The sequence below is a fragment of the Loxodonta africana genome, chromosome 12 (genome assembly GCF_030014295.1).
Source record: "Loxodonta africana isolate mLoxAfr1 chromosome 12, mLoxAfr1.hap2, whole genome shotgun sequence".
NCBI classification, from domain to species: Eukaryota; Metazoa; Chordata; class Mammalia; order Proboscidea; family Elephantidae; genus Loxodonta; species Loxodonta africana.
Window position 1 is genome coordinate 39,157,751 of NC_087353.1, and position 18,788 is coordinate 39,176,538.

The window sequence follows — 18,788 nt, forward strand, 5'->3', positions numbered from 1 at the left end:
GCTCTGGGAAGGCTCTCCCTTGGGCACCCTAGCTCAAGCTTAGGGATAGCTGCTGTTTCTTATATCTGCTATTCCTATATTCTTTGGCATTCTCTTTACTTCCTAATAATCAATCCCTCATTACTCCAATCCCCTATTATAGTTAATAATTCCTTATGTTAAACTTTCCCTATTCAAGTTACCATGTAGTTTGTCTCCTGAACGGACCCTGACTGATATAGTTACCCATGGCCTCATAGAGCCTTTTTCCATCCTCATGATCCTTGAGCTCTGTTCAGCATCCTTTCCAGCTTAGCATTCCTTAGTTTGAGCACTCATTCAACGGTTACTTATTGAGCGCCATTGTCGACCCAGGCACTGGGGTGAACAAGAGTCTCCCTCCTCTGGAAAGCTCGTGGGTAAGTGGATTCTCCCATACTCTGCCCTCCGTGGCTTCCTCGCAATTTGCTCCTTGTTCTCTCCCAATCCTCAGCTCCTCAGCTGTCTCCTGGGCTGGCCCGCAAACTTGCTCCCACTACTGCAAAGTGGGGACTCCTCAAGGGTCACACTCCGCCTCCAGCTTTTCTCTAAATTCTCTTCCTCTGAGATATCTGGACTTAACACAGGCCTCCTACCACAAGGGGCTCCATCTTTACTTGCTTTCTGAACATCCCACCTAGATGACCCATGATCATCCATAGTCCTGCTCTTCTGGAGCAGGATTCCTCATGTTCTCTGCAGCACACGCTTATCCCCTGGCTTCTCTCTGTATGGAAACGGCACGGCCATCTGCTCTACTGCCTGAGCCCAAACCCCAGAGAACTCAGGCTCCACCTTCCCCCTTGGTCCCATGTTCCCTCAGGCACCTGATCCTTGGCCTCTCCATTTCACCCTACCTCCTCCAAGCCCTTTTACCACAGCTCTAGACCTTGGTGGTCATTTTGTAATGAGTCTTCCTGCCCCTGGTGTCTCTACCTCCCAACCCAGCCTCTCCGCACATTTTCTACACATTGCTTCCTCAATCAAAAACCTCTGAAGCCTCTCAATAACAACAAATAAATTATAAACCAAAACAAAAGAAAAACCAAACCTATGAAACCTGATGACAATGCTCGAAAATTGACTGTGGTGACGGTTGCACAACCCGGTGAATGTACTAAAAACCATTGAATTGCACATGCTCAGCGGGTGAATTGTACAGTACGGGAATTACATTCACTAAGGCTGTTATTTAGAAAACCTCTGATACCAATGATTTTCATACATGATCAAATCTCACTCTGGTCTGGTCTGACACTGGTGGCTTTCTAGACTATGGCCAGAGCACGAGGCGAACACCTCTCACTTGTTCCAGTGGACCTGCACTCCAGGCCCAGTGACTGTTCCCACCTCACAGCCCCCATCCCCACACTGCGTCTCTGTGTCTATGCTCACATTATTCTCTCTCCCAAGAGGGCGGCCTCTACCAGAGTGCCCACCCAGCTCTCCACCCCTCATTCCAACATCTCTCCTGCCTCTGGGTCCCACCCCCACCTTCTCCTCCAACACCCATCCAGGGATCCTAAATCAGTAATTTAGCTTTTTATGTGTATAGATATGTATGCATCTGTTTGCTCCAACATGTGGTCAGAGCTCATGTCTTGAACCCCACTGGGTCCCCCACAGCCCACACTGCAGTGCCTCTCCCCATCCCAGCCATCCATCTCTCCCTGTTCCGGGTGACCCTTGAGGCAGAGAGGACTGTGTGAAATCACTCCCAGGCAGCTGCAACATCCCCAGCACAGTGCTGCGGTGCCTAGAGTGACCCCCCACAATCCCCATTCTAGGGGTCGCCTGGCAGAGTTCCCCAGGGCACTATGCCAGTGGAAAGACCCTCTGTGGGGAGCTCCTAGACTTCCACTCCACCTTGTCCAGGCCAGAACGTGCACCCACTGTGGGGTTTGCAGACCCCCCTGCCCCCAGGTCCCCAAGGCGAAGGGGGGTCTTAAGGGTCCTAGGTCAGGGTGCCAGTGACCCACCCCACAGGCCGTTGGGGCTGAGTCCTTGGCTTCCTGTGAGCACTCTCTCCCCACCCCACCCATGCACATGCTTCCTCCACCCACACTTTGTAACCCTTCTCCCTGCCAGGCCGAGGCTATCCAAGTGACACCAACAAACCACCAGCTGACCCTCCTGGATCAAAACCAGGAGAGCTTCCAAGGGGTCTTCAGGCCTTGGAGAGGGTCCTGTCCTTGGAGCATAGCCCTTCTTCACCCAGCAAAGCAGGAAAGAGGTGCTGCTATCATGACTTCCCATTGGTCACTGGTCAGCTTCCTCCTTACCTTCTGCCCCAAGCAAAACAAAACCACTTGTGGAGAGGGGCTGAGGTTAATGAAGACGAGCCCCAGATTTGGGGCAGCATACCCCTGAATTTCAAGCTCCTGTCCCTAGCAGCCCCAGGACATGGGTCTGAGAGGTCCCAGTGAAGTTCATCCACTCCTTAGGCCCCAAGGGCAGTTTAGCCAGATCCCACATCAAATCCTGGCTCTGCCAGTTAGAGACTCTGGCCTCAGTTTTCTGATCTGTAAAATGGGGCTAAGAGGGATCTTTATCTCATCAGCCTATTTTTACCTGCAGATAATCTGAGCTGAGTGTTTAGCACAGTGCCTGGCACATGGCAGGCACTCAAAACCCCACTGCTGTCAACTCAGTTCAGGTTCATAGCGACCCCACAGGGTTTCCAGAGCTGTAAATCTTCACGGAAGCAGACTGCCACATCTTTCTCCCACGGAGCTGCTGGGGACTTGAACTTCTGACCTTTCAGTTAGCAGCCAAGCACTTTAACCACTGCGCCACTAGGGCTCCTATTATGTGATTAAACCAAACCAAACCCATTGCTGTCAAGTCGATTCCGACTCATAGCGACCCTAAAGGACAGAGTAGAACTGCCCCACAGGGTTTCCAAGGAGCGGCTGGTGAATTCGAGCTGCCAACCTTCGGGTTAGCAGCTGAGCGCTTAACCACTGCACCACATTACTTAGGGGAAAAGGCCGGTATGTGTTCTTAAGAAATCTAAACTCTGACTTAAGACACCCAGGACTGGCCTGTGCTTACTAGGAAAGGCTGCTACTGACCCTGAGTCCCCTTAGCCTTCCCCAGATGCCCAACCCAAGGCCCCTTGGTCACTCTCTTTACCAGGGACTTCACCTGCCACGGTAGCCTTAAGAATCTCTCACAGTCAAACATTCTCTCCACAGACACACAACACATGCACACACACACACTCCTTACCCTCCAGGCTCAGTAGAACGGGGCGGGAGGAGTTGGGGGCCTCACCACACGCATTCCACCTACAATATGGGCCAAAGAGGCATTTGGAAACCAGCTTGGGAACCTCATAACCATTCAAAACATTGTTCTGAGAGAAAACAGAAAACACTGCCCTATAAACAAACATTTGCAATAGAATTCCTTCAAAAGCTGGGAGTTGCCTGTAGTAGAAACTAACAGAGCAAGAGAAAAACCGCATAAACTTGGTTTGCCTGCAAAATTAATACCAATTACAAAAACATTTATGTGAACTGCTTACCATTTACACCTAATTACCATGCAGCACAATTATGCATATCATTAAGGGTATGCCAGATTAATTATGCTGTACGTTTCATTTAATGACACCACCATACCCTCACTTCATATATGCCCAGCTTCCAGAGGGGCTGCTTGTGTGGCATGCTGACAGGCACAGGTCTTTACAAACCAGAGAAACATGCAGATTGACCATAGTCCCCACCCTGCCCCACCCCCAGCCACAGCCAGGGAGACTGTCACTGAGGCCTTCTTGCCAACATCACCACCACCACAGCCTTCCCAGAGCAGCCGTCACCCCACCAGAGCCTCTACAAGGCAGAGACTCTTCAAAGGTCTACCCCGGGTGGGGCTGCATGTCACAGGGGCCACAGTATGGCCCAGTGGCCGCCACGGGTGCCCACTGAGGGTGGAAGCTGGTCCCGCCATCTCCTGAGGTCCACCTCTGCGTGCAGGGCGGCCCACTCCAGGTCCAGACCAAGGTCACCCCCACAAGGCCCCACGAGGGCTCTGTACTCTTTCCCCTGCACACAGCCAGCTACTGGGCAAAGTCCCACTGCCAGGCATTCCGGGTCTCTCCCTCACCCTGCTGGGCTCTTTCCTGGTCCCCCTGCCCTCTCCTCCCCACACAGCCATGGGCAGCTCTGCAGAGACCCTCCCTTCCCTTCAAATACAATGGAGCGACCCAGGTCTGGGGATAAGAACTGGAGCAAGAGGGTCAATAAAACGTGATACATGGACCTCCCCAGGAACATGGAACTCAAAACTGACTGGGAAGACATGAGCGACAGACCTCTGGGGAGGCAAAGAGCAAGAGAAAACTCAGCAAGAAGAGAGGGAAGGAAGGAGAGCATGCATGTGTGTGCCTTCTCCGTGCCAAAGTGCCAAACAGGGACCAAAAACCAAAAACCAAACCCACTGCCGTCGAGTCTATTCCGACTCATAGTAACCCTATAGGACAGAGTAGAACTGCCCGATAGAGTTTCCAAGGAGCGCCTGGTGGATTTGAACTGCCGACCTCCTGGGTAGCAGCCATAGCACTTAACCACTACACCACCGGGGTTTCCAAATAGGGACCAGATACAGCTAAATCTTCACCCTCAAACACCTGTAAGGCAAACTATACAATGTTGCTTTGGAAAGAGGAGTGAAATAAAACGTCCAGTTTTAGTGCAGGAAGCAGTATTTGAAACAAGCAACAGCACAACCCTGTGAGGTTATCCCCACTTTGCAGATGGCAACATTGAGGCTAAGAGAGGTCAAGTGACCTGCCCAAGGATATATACTCGGGAAGTGGCGGAGCTGAGATTAAGCCCGTGTGTGCAGTGCCAAGTCTGGTGCCCCTGGCACAGTCCCAGGCTGCCTCTTGCCTCGGCCCAAGGCCCAGTGACACTGACATACTCGCAGCATTTTTCTAAAAATCCTTCGGAAACAGCCTCCCGATTAGATGTCACATGACACACGAAAGATTCATTTCTATTTCAGAGAAGCAGTTTGTTTTTGTTTGCTGTTCCCAGCATGTACTACCCCCATCCTGTCTCAGTAGACCTGCCTCTGCATGGAGGGTGGCAGGGCCCAGAGAGTTTCCTACCACCTTGCAATTCATCTCCAATCCTCGGATACTTAACAAGGCCATTGTAGCCAGTTAGTGAAGGCCCAGGGGCTGCCCTTCTGCTCATCTTTTGGGGGAGTTACTCAGAAGAAGAAGCCCCCCCACAGGCCCCCAGACATGAGCATCCCCAGCAAGTGGGGTGCAAGCTTGTGGTTACAACACTTTCCTCTTAAAAATCTTTAGTAGTTGCCTACCAGGTATGGACTAAAATGTACCTCCCTTTCTAGTGAACCACTGGAACTCTGCCCTCCCTGGGTGGCCCACCTCCAGGCCTTCAGAGCCAGGCTCCCTTGGGGAAATTCTACCCTCCCCTAAGCCCCAACTTCAATCCTTCCTCACAGGGGACACACTCCCAGGTCTCCCCAGACTCTCCCTCAACCTGTCTGAAGATACACCATTGCACAGTCATGTACCCCCTCAGCATCACCATCCACACAGTTGGCTGAGCCAGAAATCAGAGGGTCACCCGACTCCCCTCATTCCCTCCATCACCCAGCCATTCCTACTGACTCTACTTCCTAAATGTCTCACGAACCACCCCCCACCCCCCGCCATGCTCATCACTCTTGCCCTCATTGATGCTCCCCTGCGTTTCGGCACCTTCTACCAGGGCATCCTGCCCCTAAGCTCACTTGCACCACTTTTCCTCCATGTTGCAAATATAGATATGGCACACTCCAAGCCCAACACTCATCAGTGGATAGCATCCAGCCTTCCATGGTCCAGCCTCAGCCCATCCCTCTGGTCTCATATCCCACCATTCTACACTCTAGGCTTATCAGGCCGGAAAATGCCCTTGTCCACCTGGCTAACTGCTCCATGCCCTTCCGGACTCAGCTCAAGCGTCACCTCCTTTCCTGATCTTCCCTTCCCCGAACTGGACTTTCTTCTCTGAGCCCCTGATGCCCATGCACACCCTGCCAGAGCTCAGTGTACCCTGGGCTGTGATTGCCATCTCCCTTACCAGACTCCTGCCCGCCAGGCTTCCACCTGAACTCAAGGCTCCCTGAAGACTAGGGCAGTCTCCCTCACTTCGGCAGCGGGCGCCTGGCCCACAGTAGGTCTTTAATAAACAAATAGACGACCTTTATTAGTGGACCTGAAGCAAGAGACCTCCAGAGAGAGCACCTGAGTGCTGCCAGGCCTGCTAACAAGGGGGCCTAGAGCCTCAACAGCTCCCCCAGCTCTCAAACTCTAAGGTGCTAGGAGGGTATTGAAAGAAGAAAACTTAGAGGCAATTACTCAGCCCCAATGGGCTTCCCAGCTGAGCTTCCAGTACCAGGCAGGCCCTTAGGCCACCACTAGTTGGGCTGGGAACCATGGGGCTGGGTAGATGGCAACAAGCACCACAGTGTTGCTGGTAATAAAACCATTAGGAGCCATTGCTGCGTGCCAGATCGCAGGCAAGGCTGTGGTCTAGACCCTCCCATGCCTCCAGAACAGGCGACAGAGCCAGACCTGCCAGCAACCCAGGGGAGGGGTCACTGCCTGCTCTGGCCCCAAAGTAGACCAGAGGGAAAGGCGGGGTGGGGGGGCTCAGGGCCTGGGGGACCTACTGGGTCCCCACGTGAGCAGGGAACTCTGAAGAGATTAATAGAAATACATCAGGATTAAATGCCCAGAAATCAATCTGCCTGGGCCAGAGGGCTTGAAGATCAACCAGTCAAATCCCGGCTTTACAGAGTAAGGAACGGAGGCCCAGGAAGGTCAAAGTACTTGTTCGAATTGGAAAAGTGGACCTGGATCAGAGTGAGCTGAGGTGGGAGGACGCACCATCCTCCTCCGTTCCTGCCACTCTCCTGCACCTCTCAACACCCCACCGTGGGCTTGGAGGTTATTTTCAATCTAACACTCTCTGCCCTTCATCCTAAGTGCATATGACAATGACAAGCAACATGTGTAATGTCTTACAACACAAGGGCCTTTACAGGCGTCACCTCACCTGATCCTCAGTCACCCTCACGTAGCCTTGGAAGAAATGGAACTCACATCTGGGCACCAACTAAGTGCCAGGCCCAGTGCTGGTTGTTTGCATCAAATATTTCATTTAACTCAGGCAACACCTGTAAGATGTAAATGCCATTATAATCCTTGAGCCACAGATGAAAACCCCATAGCTCAGAGGCTGTGCAGCAGGGCTGAGCCTCTAACCCAGGTTTGCCAACTCCCAAGTCTCTTCTGTCCCTGCATGTCTGTCTGTCTACCAGCTGGAGGCAAGCTCTGCACTTATCTTCCTCCCTTATCCCAAGGGGTCAGGGCCAAAAATGCACACATACCCTTTCTCACATCGTGTTTAACAGAGGCAGCCTCAGAGTGGAAACAAAGCTCCAAGAGGGCACCTAGGAGTTGGGTGGTGGGGGGGGTGCCCTAGGAGGGGGAGGTGGGTGCTGTTGCCAAGCAACCACCCTTGCACTTCCTCCAGGGTAGCAATACTAGCTACTGGCAGAGGAATTTGGGTCTGCCCCCTCCCTCCACCTCCTAACCTGTCCCCTGGATGTCAGTCCCCTGTGCATGGGGCCCCAGATCAAGGAGCAGGGCACGACTTGAGCCACATGCCAGGTGAACTTCCCAGGCAACCCTCCCACCCCTGGAGGGCCTCCTGAAGCCCCATTATGTCCTGAGTGTGGCCACCCAAGTGCTCTCACCATGCCAGGGTGAGAGCACCACACCCTGACCAGGCCCTAGGATGTCCCCAGTTCCCAGGAGCCACTTGGGCCACAAAGGCTGATGGGCCACAAGACTGATGCTTTCTGGGAAGATCCTCAATAATTTGTTTGCCACCATGAGTCAGAACTAGAGTTTAAAGTCACTATCCTGTACAGACAGCTTGTGCCTGGTGTGTGCCATGGCATAGACGGTTAGCCATTTTCTGCTTTCACCCAACCCCTGCCAGCCCAGGCCCACCCTACTTGGAAGCCTCAGTGTCTTCACTATGTCATCTTGCAATCTTTCTAGAAAAGAGACACAAAAACACCTGTTGCCATCGAGTTGATTCTAACTCATAGTGACCTTATAGGACAGAGTATAACTACCCCACAGGATTTCCAAGGAACTGCAGGTGGATTCCAACTGCCGAACTCTTGGTTAGCAGCCAAGCTCTTAACCACCTCACCACCAGGGCTCCCTGGAAAACAGAAGTACCTGCTTAATCCCACCCTTGGAGGTCAGCCTCAAAGCCAGTTTCTTATCTACAATAAAGAATGGTCACTCTCTCCCCATCCCTAGTGTAACTCAAATTTTTTTTTTATATTGCTAAGAAAGCTTTTAAAAGACAGGTTTTGTTTTTGTTGTTAAGAAAGTAACACGTGCCCATTTATATTTTTTTCAAAGAATATGAAAGTATAAAGCAAAAAGGGAAAGTCTCGGTTGATAGTTTGGTGTGTATCCTATCAGGACTTTTTCTATGCCTATAAACGTGTGTATTTGCATATATTTTAAAGGAGTTTTACAAAAAGAGCTTATATGGTAATATCACTTGTCAACTGCTTCTTTTGTTTTTTTGTTGTTTCGTTTTTTTAACCAACACCTCATGGACATCCTAACACATCAGGATACTTACTACTTACACACTTACTACCTCATTTCAAAGGCTTTTGGGAATCCAAACAGATACCTCTTCCTCCATAAATTTATATATTCCTTCAAAATCTATCAAATTAATCACTCAGGACCGTTCCTTAAAGAAACCCCCTCCCAAACAGGTTCTGCTTGCTGTAGTGTTGGTGGATCCCACCATTTACAAGCGACTTCCCACTGGCCTGCACTTCCCAGGGTCCCTCTCGGGAACCTCTGAGGGGAGGCAGGCTCCCAGTCCATCCAGTTTCCCAGCCCCTGGCCACTCACAATGACACAGACCATATCCAACCAATGGCTCAGTAAAACAAACTTTACCCCCAAAACCAAAACCCATTACCGTCCAGCTGATTCTGACTCAGAGCCACCTTATAGGACAGAGTGGAACTGCCCCATAGGGTTTCCAAACTCTTAACCACTACACCACCAGGGTTCCTTAACCCCAACGTCCCATAATCTCCCCTCTAAGCATCTTCGAACTTTCCTAAGTAGGAATCCCTGGAAGCCCAAGATCTGGCTGATTTATTGGGTCTGGAACATCTCCTGCACCAACACCCCCACCCCGCAGGTTCATCTGTAGCAGCACGGCAGAAAGAGCACCGGACTAGGAGTCAGGATACCCACGTTCTGGTTTTCCAGTGACCAGCTATGAGAGATGGTCCTCTGTCTCCTCTGTGCACCCAGAAGAGGCAGCTAACAACTCTGAGGGCTGGCTCAGAATTAAAAATGACCTTGACATTTGAAACAGAAACAGAGAGGGAAGATCAATGGGGATGACCGAGAGCAGGGTCATGATGGCAGGAAAGAAAATAAGGAACCTGGTTATATATCTAAACAAGCCTGGGAAGCCCTAGGGGTCAGAAGGGACCAAAGCGGGACGAGAGGGGGCAAAGTTTTTCTTTTAAAAAATTCCACTCCATCCTGGGATTCGGCTAGGAAAGCCCCAGGAGTCCGCACCTCCTCCCCCATCGCAGTTCTACAGACAGGCTGGTGGCCGGAGATGGCGACGTGACCAGCAACGGAGATTCGGCCTGGCGTGCCCTGCCCACTTGCCGTCCTGGCTGGGGGCTGCCAGGCATCTGCGCCTGCAGCTGGGGGCACCAGCCGACGGCGCGCAGCACCTCGCTGCGAGTTAGGAGCCCGGTTCTGAAGCCCGAGGGGAGGTGAAGGCGAAGGGAGGGCGGAGGTCAGAGGCGGAGTTAGGCTGCAGAGGCAGGAACCTGAGGTTCCGCCCCCATTTCCCTCGCACTCGCAGCCCTTGCTGGAATGTTCTGGATGCTGGGGCGCTTCAGCCTGGAGGGGGCAAGAAGACCTTGGGGAGGACAGAAAAGGGGTCTCCCCCATCCACACCGTGATTGCCACCACTGACACACAGACCTGACCCTGGCATTCCCCTTAATTGCCACAACCCCCTGGGGTAGGTGTAATCTAAACCCTGGTTTGCTTCTCTCCCAAGTCTGAGCCCTTAAGCTCTAGTCTACAGAACATAAAGGAATCATCACGATCCCTCACTGAATGGGCCCAGTGGGCGCCTTCCTTTCCCTCCCTTCTATCCTTCTGCTCCCCCGCCCCGCCCCAAAGCAGCTGCAAGCAGGGCAGTCCATAGTGATTCTTAGTGGGCCAGGGACCTTACCCAGTGCAGAGGCCCACTCTCCCTGAACCGCTTTGGCACACCAGAGGTCCAGTCCACCTCCCCGGCATCGCCCCCACACTACAGCTGCACAAGCTCATACCCTTCCCTGAACCGCCTGGCTTTACACCCTCAGCCTGGAAGCCCCATCTCCGTGCTTTGAGGCCCATCTCTGGTGCTACCTCTTCCAAGAAGCCTTCCTTGATTAGTTGGTTGTGACCTCACTCCCCCTTAAGCACCTTCTTTCTCCCTTTCCCATGGCCCTAGTCTCACTTGGAGGGCCTTGATTAGTTAGGGACATCCTAAACTCACTCCCCTGTCTGGCCCCTCAACGCATAGCTCAGGGCCTTGCCCACAGGAAATGCTCAGGAAACCTCTGGTAAATGGAAACAAATATGGTGGGAAAATGCTACAGCACTTAAGACAGAATAAGAATAAAGAGCTGAAACTGTAGGGTGAGGGATTTAAGGTGGATACAAAGACAACCTGTTGACAACGTGATTTATTAAACTCTGGAGCAGATTGCTAAGTGTACTGAGGAGCCGCTCATCTCCCAAGATTTTGAATCAGAATCAGCACTTTTCCTCACCTGCTGATGACCTTGCAAAAAGGCAGCAAGGTGGACAAGCCTTCCCAGAGCATGTCCTGCAGTCAGTCCGTGCCAGCCACCACATGATGAAATAACCACTGCCAGCACTGAGGACTTACACTCCACTAAGAACGTAACAAACATTCTCATTTAATCCTCACAGCAACCTGTAAGGTACAGTCTAGTCTTGGTACCATGTTACAAGCGAGGAAAGTGAGGCTCAGAGAACTTAAGGTTAGGTGCCCATGATTCCACAGCTGAGAAGTGTCAGAACCAGAGACATCGCTAGGGGGATGCAGACCATACTGGGCAACATTGTCAGAGGGGATGACACCAAAATGACTGTCCATAAAATTTTTGTGCAGTGTTTTCAGCAGAAGTTAATTATTTTTTATAAAAATATCCCTGTAGAAGTCAGCACAACTAGACTAAACCAAAAGCTAAGAAGTTTCCCTGAATACAACCAAACACTTCCAGGTACAGAGTAGGAGGTGACAGTAGCAGGGGCAGAGTAACTGGGGAGCATAGTTTCAGAGAACATCTAAGTCAATTGGCATAACAAAGTGTATTAAGAAAACATTCTGCATCCCACTTTGGTGAGTGGCTTCTGGGGTCTTAAGAGCTAGCGAGAGGCCATCTAGGATGCATTAATTGGTCTCAACCCACCTGGAGCAAAGGAGAATGAAGAACACCAAAGACACAAAGAAAATACGAGCCCAAGAGACAGACAGGGCCACATAAATCAGAGACTCCATCAGCCTGAGACCAGAAGAACTAGACGGTGCCTGGCTATAACCGATAACCGTTGACTGCGCTGACAGGGAACACAACAGGGAATCCCTGATGGAGCAGGAGAGCAGTGGAATGCAGACCTCAAATTCTTGGAAAAAGACCAGACTTAATGGTCTGACTGAGACTGGAGGGACCCCAGAGGACATGACCCCCGGACTTTATGTTAGCCCAGAACTAAAACCATTCCCGAAGCCAACTCTTCAAAGATTAGACTGGACTATGAGACATAAACTGATACTAGTGAGGAGTGTACTTCTTAGCTCAAAGAGACCCATGAGACTACGTGGCCAGCTCCTGTCTAGAGGTGAGATGAGAAGGCAGAGGGGGACAGAGGCTGACTGAATGGACAAGGGAAATATAGAGTGGAGAGGAAGAGTGTGCTGTCACATTATAGGGAGAGCAAATAGGGTCACAAACCAATGTGTGTGTAAGTTTTTGTATGAGAAACTGACTTGAATTGTAAACTTTCACTTAATGCACAATTAAAAAAAAAATCCCTGTAGTTAAACAACAAAAAATTTTTCGTAAGCCCAGCTTACATGTATCAATATCCCTACAAGGCTAAAACTCTGTGCTGATTTACTTTTTGAACCTTCTAATGCGCTGTGGTCAGAGCTGTCATTATTAGCCAACTACAATGATGCTTCGAATAACGTGGTTCCCCCTGTATGTGCAGGTGTTTTTATAGTTGCTGATTTTGTCAAATTTTCTGGTGTTTTAGCTATAATATTGTGGTAATTAGTACGAGAGGGTGACGCCAACCCTCGTGACGCCACTGTCAGATCCCAGGTCCAACTCCAGGGTCCTCACTTAGGCTTATGGGCTATAAACAAGTCATATCTATCCATATTGCGTATGTGGCTGCACACGGCGTACACACAAATATGCACAAAGAGACACACATGTGCCATGCCCCCGTCTTGCCCCCACACTTAATCAAGTAGATGTAGGCTGAGACACGTAGATAGAGATCCCCAACTGATACTGCATGGATCTCAGATTTGGTTATTTTTTTAGGGGAAAATAGAGAAATGACTTAAAATGAGCCTTCTAAGTGGAAAGGAATCTGCATCTTTAGTTTACTATTAAAGCCCTGCTCAGAAGCACCAAAGGACACAAGCCCACGCAGACACCCAGCCTCAAAGGGCAGGCAGGTTCCTGACCAGCTCCGCTACTATGTTGTTGTTGTGTGCCGTTCAATACATTTTGTCTCACAGCAACCCTACAGGACAGCGCAGAACTGTCCCATAGGGTTTCCTAAGCTGTAATCTTTACAGGAGCAGCTTGCCAGGTCTCTTCTCCCTCGAAGCGGCTGGCAGGTTCAGATCACCAACCATTTGGTTAGCAGCCTAGCGCTTTAACCACTGCACCACCAGGCTTCTTCTACTATCTACTGATGCCAAAATGAAGGTGGAAAGAATTCCTGCGGGCACACCTTTGCCCTAACTGCAGCCTGTTACTGAACTAGAGGCCAGAGGCACACTCAGCTAATCACCGAGGCATGGGATGCGGGGGAGGGGCACTGGCACCAACTTGGGAATCCCTGAGCCCAGGCACCCTGAAGGCAACGGAAGTGCTGAGGGAGAGGAGCAGGTAATGGGTACACATTGACCCTTCTGGTCTGAGGCTCTGGGTAGCACTTCCAAACGTGGGAAGAGACTGGGCCTTGTGTCACACCCAAACAGCCCCAACCCAGCTCTAAACTGTTCTCAGAGCTTAAAATTCTTTCAACTCTAAGTTCTAAGACTTGGATTCTAATGATAACATTTCAGGCTCAGGATATGGAAGGAGTGGTCTGTTTTTTAATCATGCATTAGTAAACCCACAAGTCTGCTTCTCAGAGTCCCCTTTCCATCTGGTTCCCAAAAAAAGGAGCCTTGAGGGAGCTCAGGCTCTTGGTGGGAAAGAACTTGGGTCTTTCGGAGAGGCCTGAGCCTAAGGAACTGGTCCTTAAGTAGGCAGTGACCACTGCCCACCCCAGTGAAGGGAGAGGAGCAGCAGGCAGAAGGGCCAGGCCCCTGCAGCCTGCCTCTAGGGAGAGGGCAGGGACTGAGCGCATGGAAATCACGTGAGCTCCTCGCCATTCAGCAGACACTATGGAGGCCCTGCTAAATGTCCAGCGGGGGACCCAGAGATAGCCAAGGTGAGGTCCCTGTCCCCTGAGGATCTCAAACTCATGGGAAGAGGGACACACAGAGCAGCAGTCCAGCAAAGAGCTGAAACACCACACAGAGTCTTAATGTCCCAGACTGCAGGCCTTCCTGAGGGACCCTTGACAAGTGATTTATGGCTTGTCCGTCTTCCTTGCAGGCTTTTCAATGAACCAATGACAGTCATGTGTGTGGAAGTGAGTAAAATATCCATGAGAAACTGAGGGACTTTCTGTCAGTTGGACTTTGGAGGGGGGAGGCTCAGAAATTATCCACACATGGATTTCACACAGATCCACACGGAACACGACACGTGTGAATGCGTAAACACAGGCCCTATTTTACACCCTCTGCAGAGGCCACATCACATACTACCTTCTCCTTTCAAAGCCCCATCCCCCTGAGAGGCCTGGCTCCCATATCGCCTCTGCTCTGAAGCCTTCCCTGATTACCACTGTGGGGTAAGAAATAGATCATCTCCTCCCCATTCCTGAGTCTGAAAGTCCGCCAATAGAGTAAGAGCCATAGAATTTTAAAAGTTGGAATGGACTTTTAAGCTCTAGTCCAACTCCCGCCCCACAGAGGAATCCTGTCTGCAGACACCCTGACAGATGGCCACCCAGCGTCTTCTCCTATGCTTCTCCAATACCCACAGGTCAGCCCTTTCCCTGTGGACCAATCATTCCTTGAGTCTAGAAAGAATTCACCTTTTCTAGGGTCACTTGCCTATTGAAGGCACATACCCCTGAGAGGGGTAACAAGGAAAGCTTTTGTCAGCCTACACCAGGGGCTGCTAATTTGATGAATCGCTGAAGACAAACTCTGAGGACCTGGACAAGGGGCTGGAGAGGCAGCCAGGGCCCAGTGAAGGGAGGCAGGCAGGTGCCAGCCCCACTGTGTAAGTTCCCCTGGGGCCCCCTCCCTGGATGCAGAGCATGCACACACACGCACACAGCCACACTTTCACAGACTGTCAAACATCTCAACCACGGCCTCAATGGAAGGAACCCGGAGGTAGAATGGACCATTGCAGACACACTTGTGCCAGAAACCCCACAAGAACTCCCACAACCCAAGCCTCCAAATGTAGGACTGTGGGAGGTTCTACAAGTAGAGGGCCCCTGACAACGGCGGTGACAGTCCTGAGGGTCACCTCACAGCTGGGCTCCCCAAATCCCACAGGCCAGTTCTAAGGCCCCAGCAACGCCTAAGAGAAAAGCTCCCCTGGCTGCAGCTGTCACATCTGCCGGGATGGAAGAGGCACAGCGGAGCAGCACCTGATCCCAGGATCCCATCGCGGCCCGCCAACCCAGGAGGCCGTTTCTGCCGCTGGCAGCCCTGGGTGAAACATGAAGACGGAACAGTCCCCCAGGGATGCTGATGGCAGCCTCTGGGCACGGCCGCGAGGGGCAAGCTGGGTCACAGGGCCGACAGTGCTTCACCCGCAGGCTCCTGTCCCCGCTGGTTTGGGAGGGGTCGAGTTCTGCGGCTCTGGGTCTCTGGCCCTTCCTCCCCCGCCTGAGGCGGACAGGAGCTGCCCAGCTGGGTGCAAGACGCCATCTTGGGTCAAGGTGCAGCCACTGGGGGCTCCCCACGGGATCCAGGAGAGAGATCCCCTGAGGACCAGCGGGCCCCCACTCCCCACCCAGAGCGTCAAGACCTACTCAACTGGTCTTGCAGCGGAGAGGGGAAAGCACGGAGGCGAAGGAGCCAAAGGGGGGGAAATTAACAGAAGAACGGAGGGAAGGGAGAGAGTGCCCCCAAGAAGGGAAGCTCCAGGAAAGCGAAGCGTAGTTTGGCAGCCCGAGGGCCGCGGGCCCCAGCGACAAGGGGCTGGGGGAGGCCGGGGGCGGGCCCTGGACCCGCGCCAGCTCGGCCCGCGCCGAGTGGGAGGAGGGCACGGCGGCCTGGGGGAGGGGAGCGGGGTGAAGGCGGGACACGGACCGCGGCCGCCTCCGGCTCCGAAGCTCGGGGTCTCCCGGGGTGCGCGGACACGGGGCCGAAGACCCCGATACGCAGCCTCGTCGAGGCCTCGTCCTTCACTGTGCAGATGCGAAGCTTTCAAGGACACGTCTGCACCGGCCCAGCGGGGGTGCGTGTGCGTGAGTGTGTCCGCGTGCCTGTGAGTGTGTGCGGTGGGGGGCACTGCTGCAGGGGGCGTCCCGGGAACCCCCACCCGCGCCGCTCCCAGCCCCACCGCTCCTACCCCCGCGTTTTCCGGCCCCTGCGGCCCCCGCCCGGGATCCTCGCCCGCCCCCGCCCCGCCCCCACACTGCGGCGCCGCCGCCACCGCGCCCGGGCTCCCACGGCCCGCGGCGGGGGCAGGGAGGAGCCAGGCACAACGCCCCCCCCCCCGCTGTCCGGTCCTCCGCAGGGAGGTGTGCCCCCCAGCTGGGCACTCTCCCCACCCTTGCCGCCCCTCCCAGATCCGCTGACGCCCCGCACCCCCAGCCACAGGTGGCCGAAAGAGGATCGCAGCGTAGCGCTCCCCGTCCCGGCCCCCGCTCGCCCCCCGTCCCGCCCCCGGGGGCCTCCTGGGTCCCCCGCCCCGCCGGGCCAAGGAGGGCGGGGAGCCGGGGGGAGGGGCGGGGGGCCGGGTCGTGCCAGGCTGCCATTTTCTGCCGCCGCCGCGGAGCCTGCGCGGGGCCCGACTCCCGCCCCCCTCCCCCGCTCCCTGCGGGCCGCGGCGGAGGCCGATGATTCCGGGTCCGGGTCCGCGCCCTCCAGCAGCCCGCCCGCAAGCCCCAGGCGGCGCCCCGGGGCTGGGGCACAGCCCGGAAGACGGGGGCGGCCAGGCCGGGCCCCTGCGGCAGCGCCGAGCTGGGCACCGCAGCTGAGGCCGGCTGTGGAGGGGCCCCCGGCGGCATTGTATAGACTTGAACTTGAGCCTGGAGCCGGGCGGGGGCGGGGAGGGGGCTCCGCGCCGGGAGCAGGCGGGACGGGAGGGGGCGCTTGCCGAGCCCGCGGGGACATAAACAAACCCTGAAATCCCCCGCGCCGCCCCGGCCTGTCGGTCCCGCCGTCCCCGCCCGCTCAGTCCTGGCTCCACGGGCGCCGGGCACCGAGTTGCAGGGGTCCAGGAGCGTGTCCCAAGCCGGGCACTGCCCGCCGCCGTGCCCCCCGCCCGGCCTCCCTTGGCTCCCTCCCTCCCCGCCTGCCTCCGGGCTGGCCTCCCAGGCCGCCAGGAGCGGCGCTCATTACCGTGTGGCCGGTCGGGTCGGGCCGGCCGGGCTGCGCGCCCTGGTGCCGCGGCGCCGCGTCCCGGCTCGTCCTCTGCTCTCGCCGCCGCCGCCGCCGCCGCCCGCGCGCCCTCCCTCCCTCCCGGCCCGCCTGCCTGCCTCGCTCGCTCCCTCCCTCCGCTCGCTGTCGCGCTCCCTCTCTCCGCCTCCTCCGCCGGGTCCCCCCCTCCCGCCCCTTCTCTCCGCCTTCCTCCTTCCCTCCCTCCGGCCGCCCGCGGGCCCAGGCCTCCGCCCGCCGCTCGCCCCCCGCGGCCGCGCTGGCCCCGGCCCCGGCGCTGCCTAGCCGGCCCGGGAGGCAGCGCCTACTGGGGGGCCCCGGGGCGCCGCGGCGGGAGCGGCCTGGGCGCGCGGCCGGTCCTAGCGCCCTCGGCTCGGCTCCCGGCCTCTGCGGCTCGCCGGGGCACCCGCACGCTGGGAGAAGGAGGGCCGAACGCCCCGATCCCGCAGCTGCCGGACCCTACGCCGGGCCTGAGCACCGCACCTCGGCCGAGCTCCCGGCCACTCCGCGCTCCTCGGGTAGGAGCCGAGCCCGGGGCCCTGCAGCAGCCCTCCCCCCGCGGGGCGCCCTGCTACCTGGCGCTGCCTCTGCGCTGGGTCCCCGCATCCAGCACTGGCCGCAGGGACAGCAGTCCCTCCTCTCCCCCGGCCGGTGTCAAGTGCCTCCCCCCGCTGCCCGCGGAGCCCCCGGCGGCCTTCGCCCTGCAGTTCTCCCGACCTCCACCAGAGCCCACTGCACTCTGCCGGCCTCAGCACTGGGGCTGGGGACAGCAGCGCCGGCCCATTCGCGCTTCAACCCCCACTCCACCCGCCACCCCCGCCAGGTGCCGCGGTGGAGTGGAGCCCAGCCCGCTCAGCAGGGCCAAGGTCGGGGCACCAGCTCATCCAGGCCTCCTGGGGGTTCGAGCGCCTCCACAGCATGGCCCCCTTTGAAGAAAGTGAGTTTCTTGTACCTTCAGGTGTCCAAGTAGAGTTGGGTGCTCTTAGATGGCCAGTAGGAAACTGAAAGATTTCACTGGGTGGAAGGTCCAACTAAATGACATTGAAGGTCCCTTCCAGCTCTAAAATTCTGTGAACACTCCACACTCCGCCCTCACATACTCACTCATCTTCACCATGTGGGTTGTTCTCATTCCCCTAATAGGACGTTTGGGGCTCCAGGTTTCTGACTTGGAGCTTCTCTGTCTAATTCCACCAGCTGGGGGCAGTAACAGCTACCCTCTGTTCATCACTCTTTTCCAACAGCCTCCTCTAGGACTTGGTGCTGGTCCCTGTGACCCCCAGCCTTCCTGCCTAGCTCCCCCCACCTTCTGCCCACACCCCACCAGCCTTCTCCCAGTCTGCACCCTCCCATTCCACCTAGCCCTTCAGTTACACTGCAGTGCTCTCAGCATCCTGACCTAGACATAGTGTATTCTCCTAGGTACCTACCATCCCACTTGTGGGCAGGGGCTACTGGAAATGGGCACCAAAACTAACCCACCCCAGACCCTTGCTGCAGAACACCAATCCTATTTTTCCCTTCTCTGCCACCACCACCACCACCACCAACTTCATCCCTTTGAGAGTCACAGGAACAGAGTTACTGAACTCTTTGGGGCACGGAGTTGACTTAAGAGAGAAGATTTTCCTCTGGGAAGCCCACTAATGCTTCCAAGTC

The 18,788-nt window shown here is 55.1% G+C and overlaps 2 protein-coding genes across 4 annotated transcripts in view; one reads left to right on the plus strand and one right to left on the minus strand.

Moving 5' to 3' along the window:
* DNMT3A (DNA methyltransferase 3 alpha) overlaps positions 1-18,192 on the minus strand; it is a 125,161-nt gene extending 106,969 nt beyond the window's left edge. Inside the window, exon 1 of one of the 3 annotated variants that reach the window (XM_023550499.2) lies at positions 18,082-18,192. The gene's annotated coding sequence lies outside the window, so the exon portion shown is untranslated. Of the gene's footprint in view, positions 1-17,093; positions 17,176-17,704; positions 17,812-18,081 lie in introns of those variants that run through there. The other 2 variants (XM_064295119.1, XM_023550498.2) reach the window with 2 other exon arrangements.
* Positions 15,242-18,061, plus strand: LOC135232916 (basic proline-rich protein-like). The gene is made up of 3 exons (XM_064294934.1): positions 15,242-15,984; positions 16,047-16,760; positions 16,930-18,061. The coding sequence occupies exons 1-3, from the start codon at positions 15,242-15,244 to the stop codon at positions 18,059-18,061; spliced, it is 2,589 nt and encodes an 862-aa protein (XP_064151004.1).
* Positions 18,193-18,788: the final 596 nt, after the last annotated feature.

Bases quoted from the DNA above. Each gene is read 5' to 3' on its own strand.
- LOC135232916 (XM_064294934.1), top strand. From the start codon at position 15,242: ATGAAGACGGAACAGTCCCCCAGGGATGCTGATGGCAGCCTCTGGGCA. The intron at 15,985-16,046 runs GTGCGTGTGCGT...GCACTGCTGCAG, and splicing joins TCTGCACCGGCCCAGCGGGG to GGGGCGTCCCGGGAACCCCC. The intron at 16,761-16,929 runs GTATAGACTTGA...CCGCCCGCTCAG, and splicing joins GAGGGGCCCCCGGCGGCATT to TCCTGGCTCCACGGGCGCCG.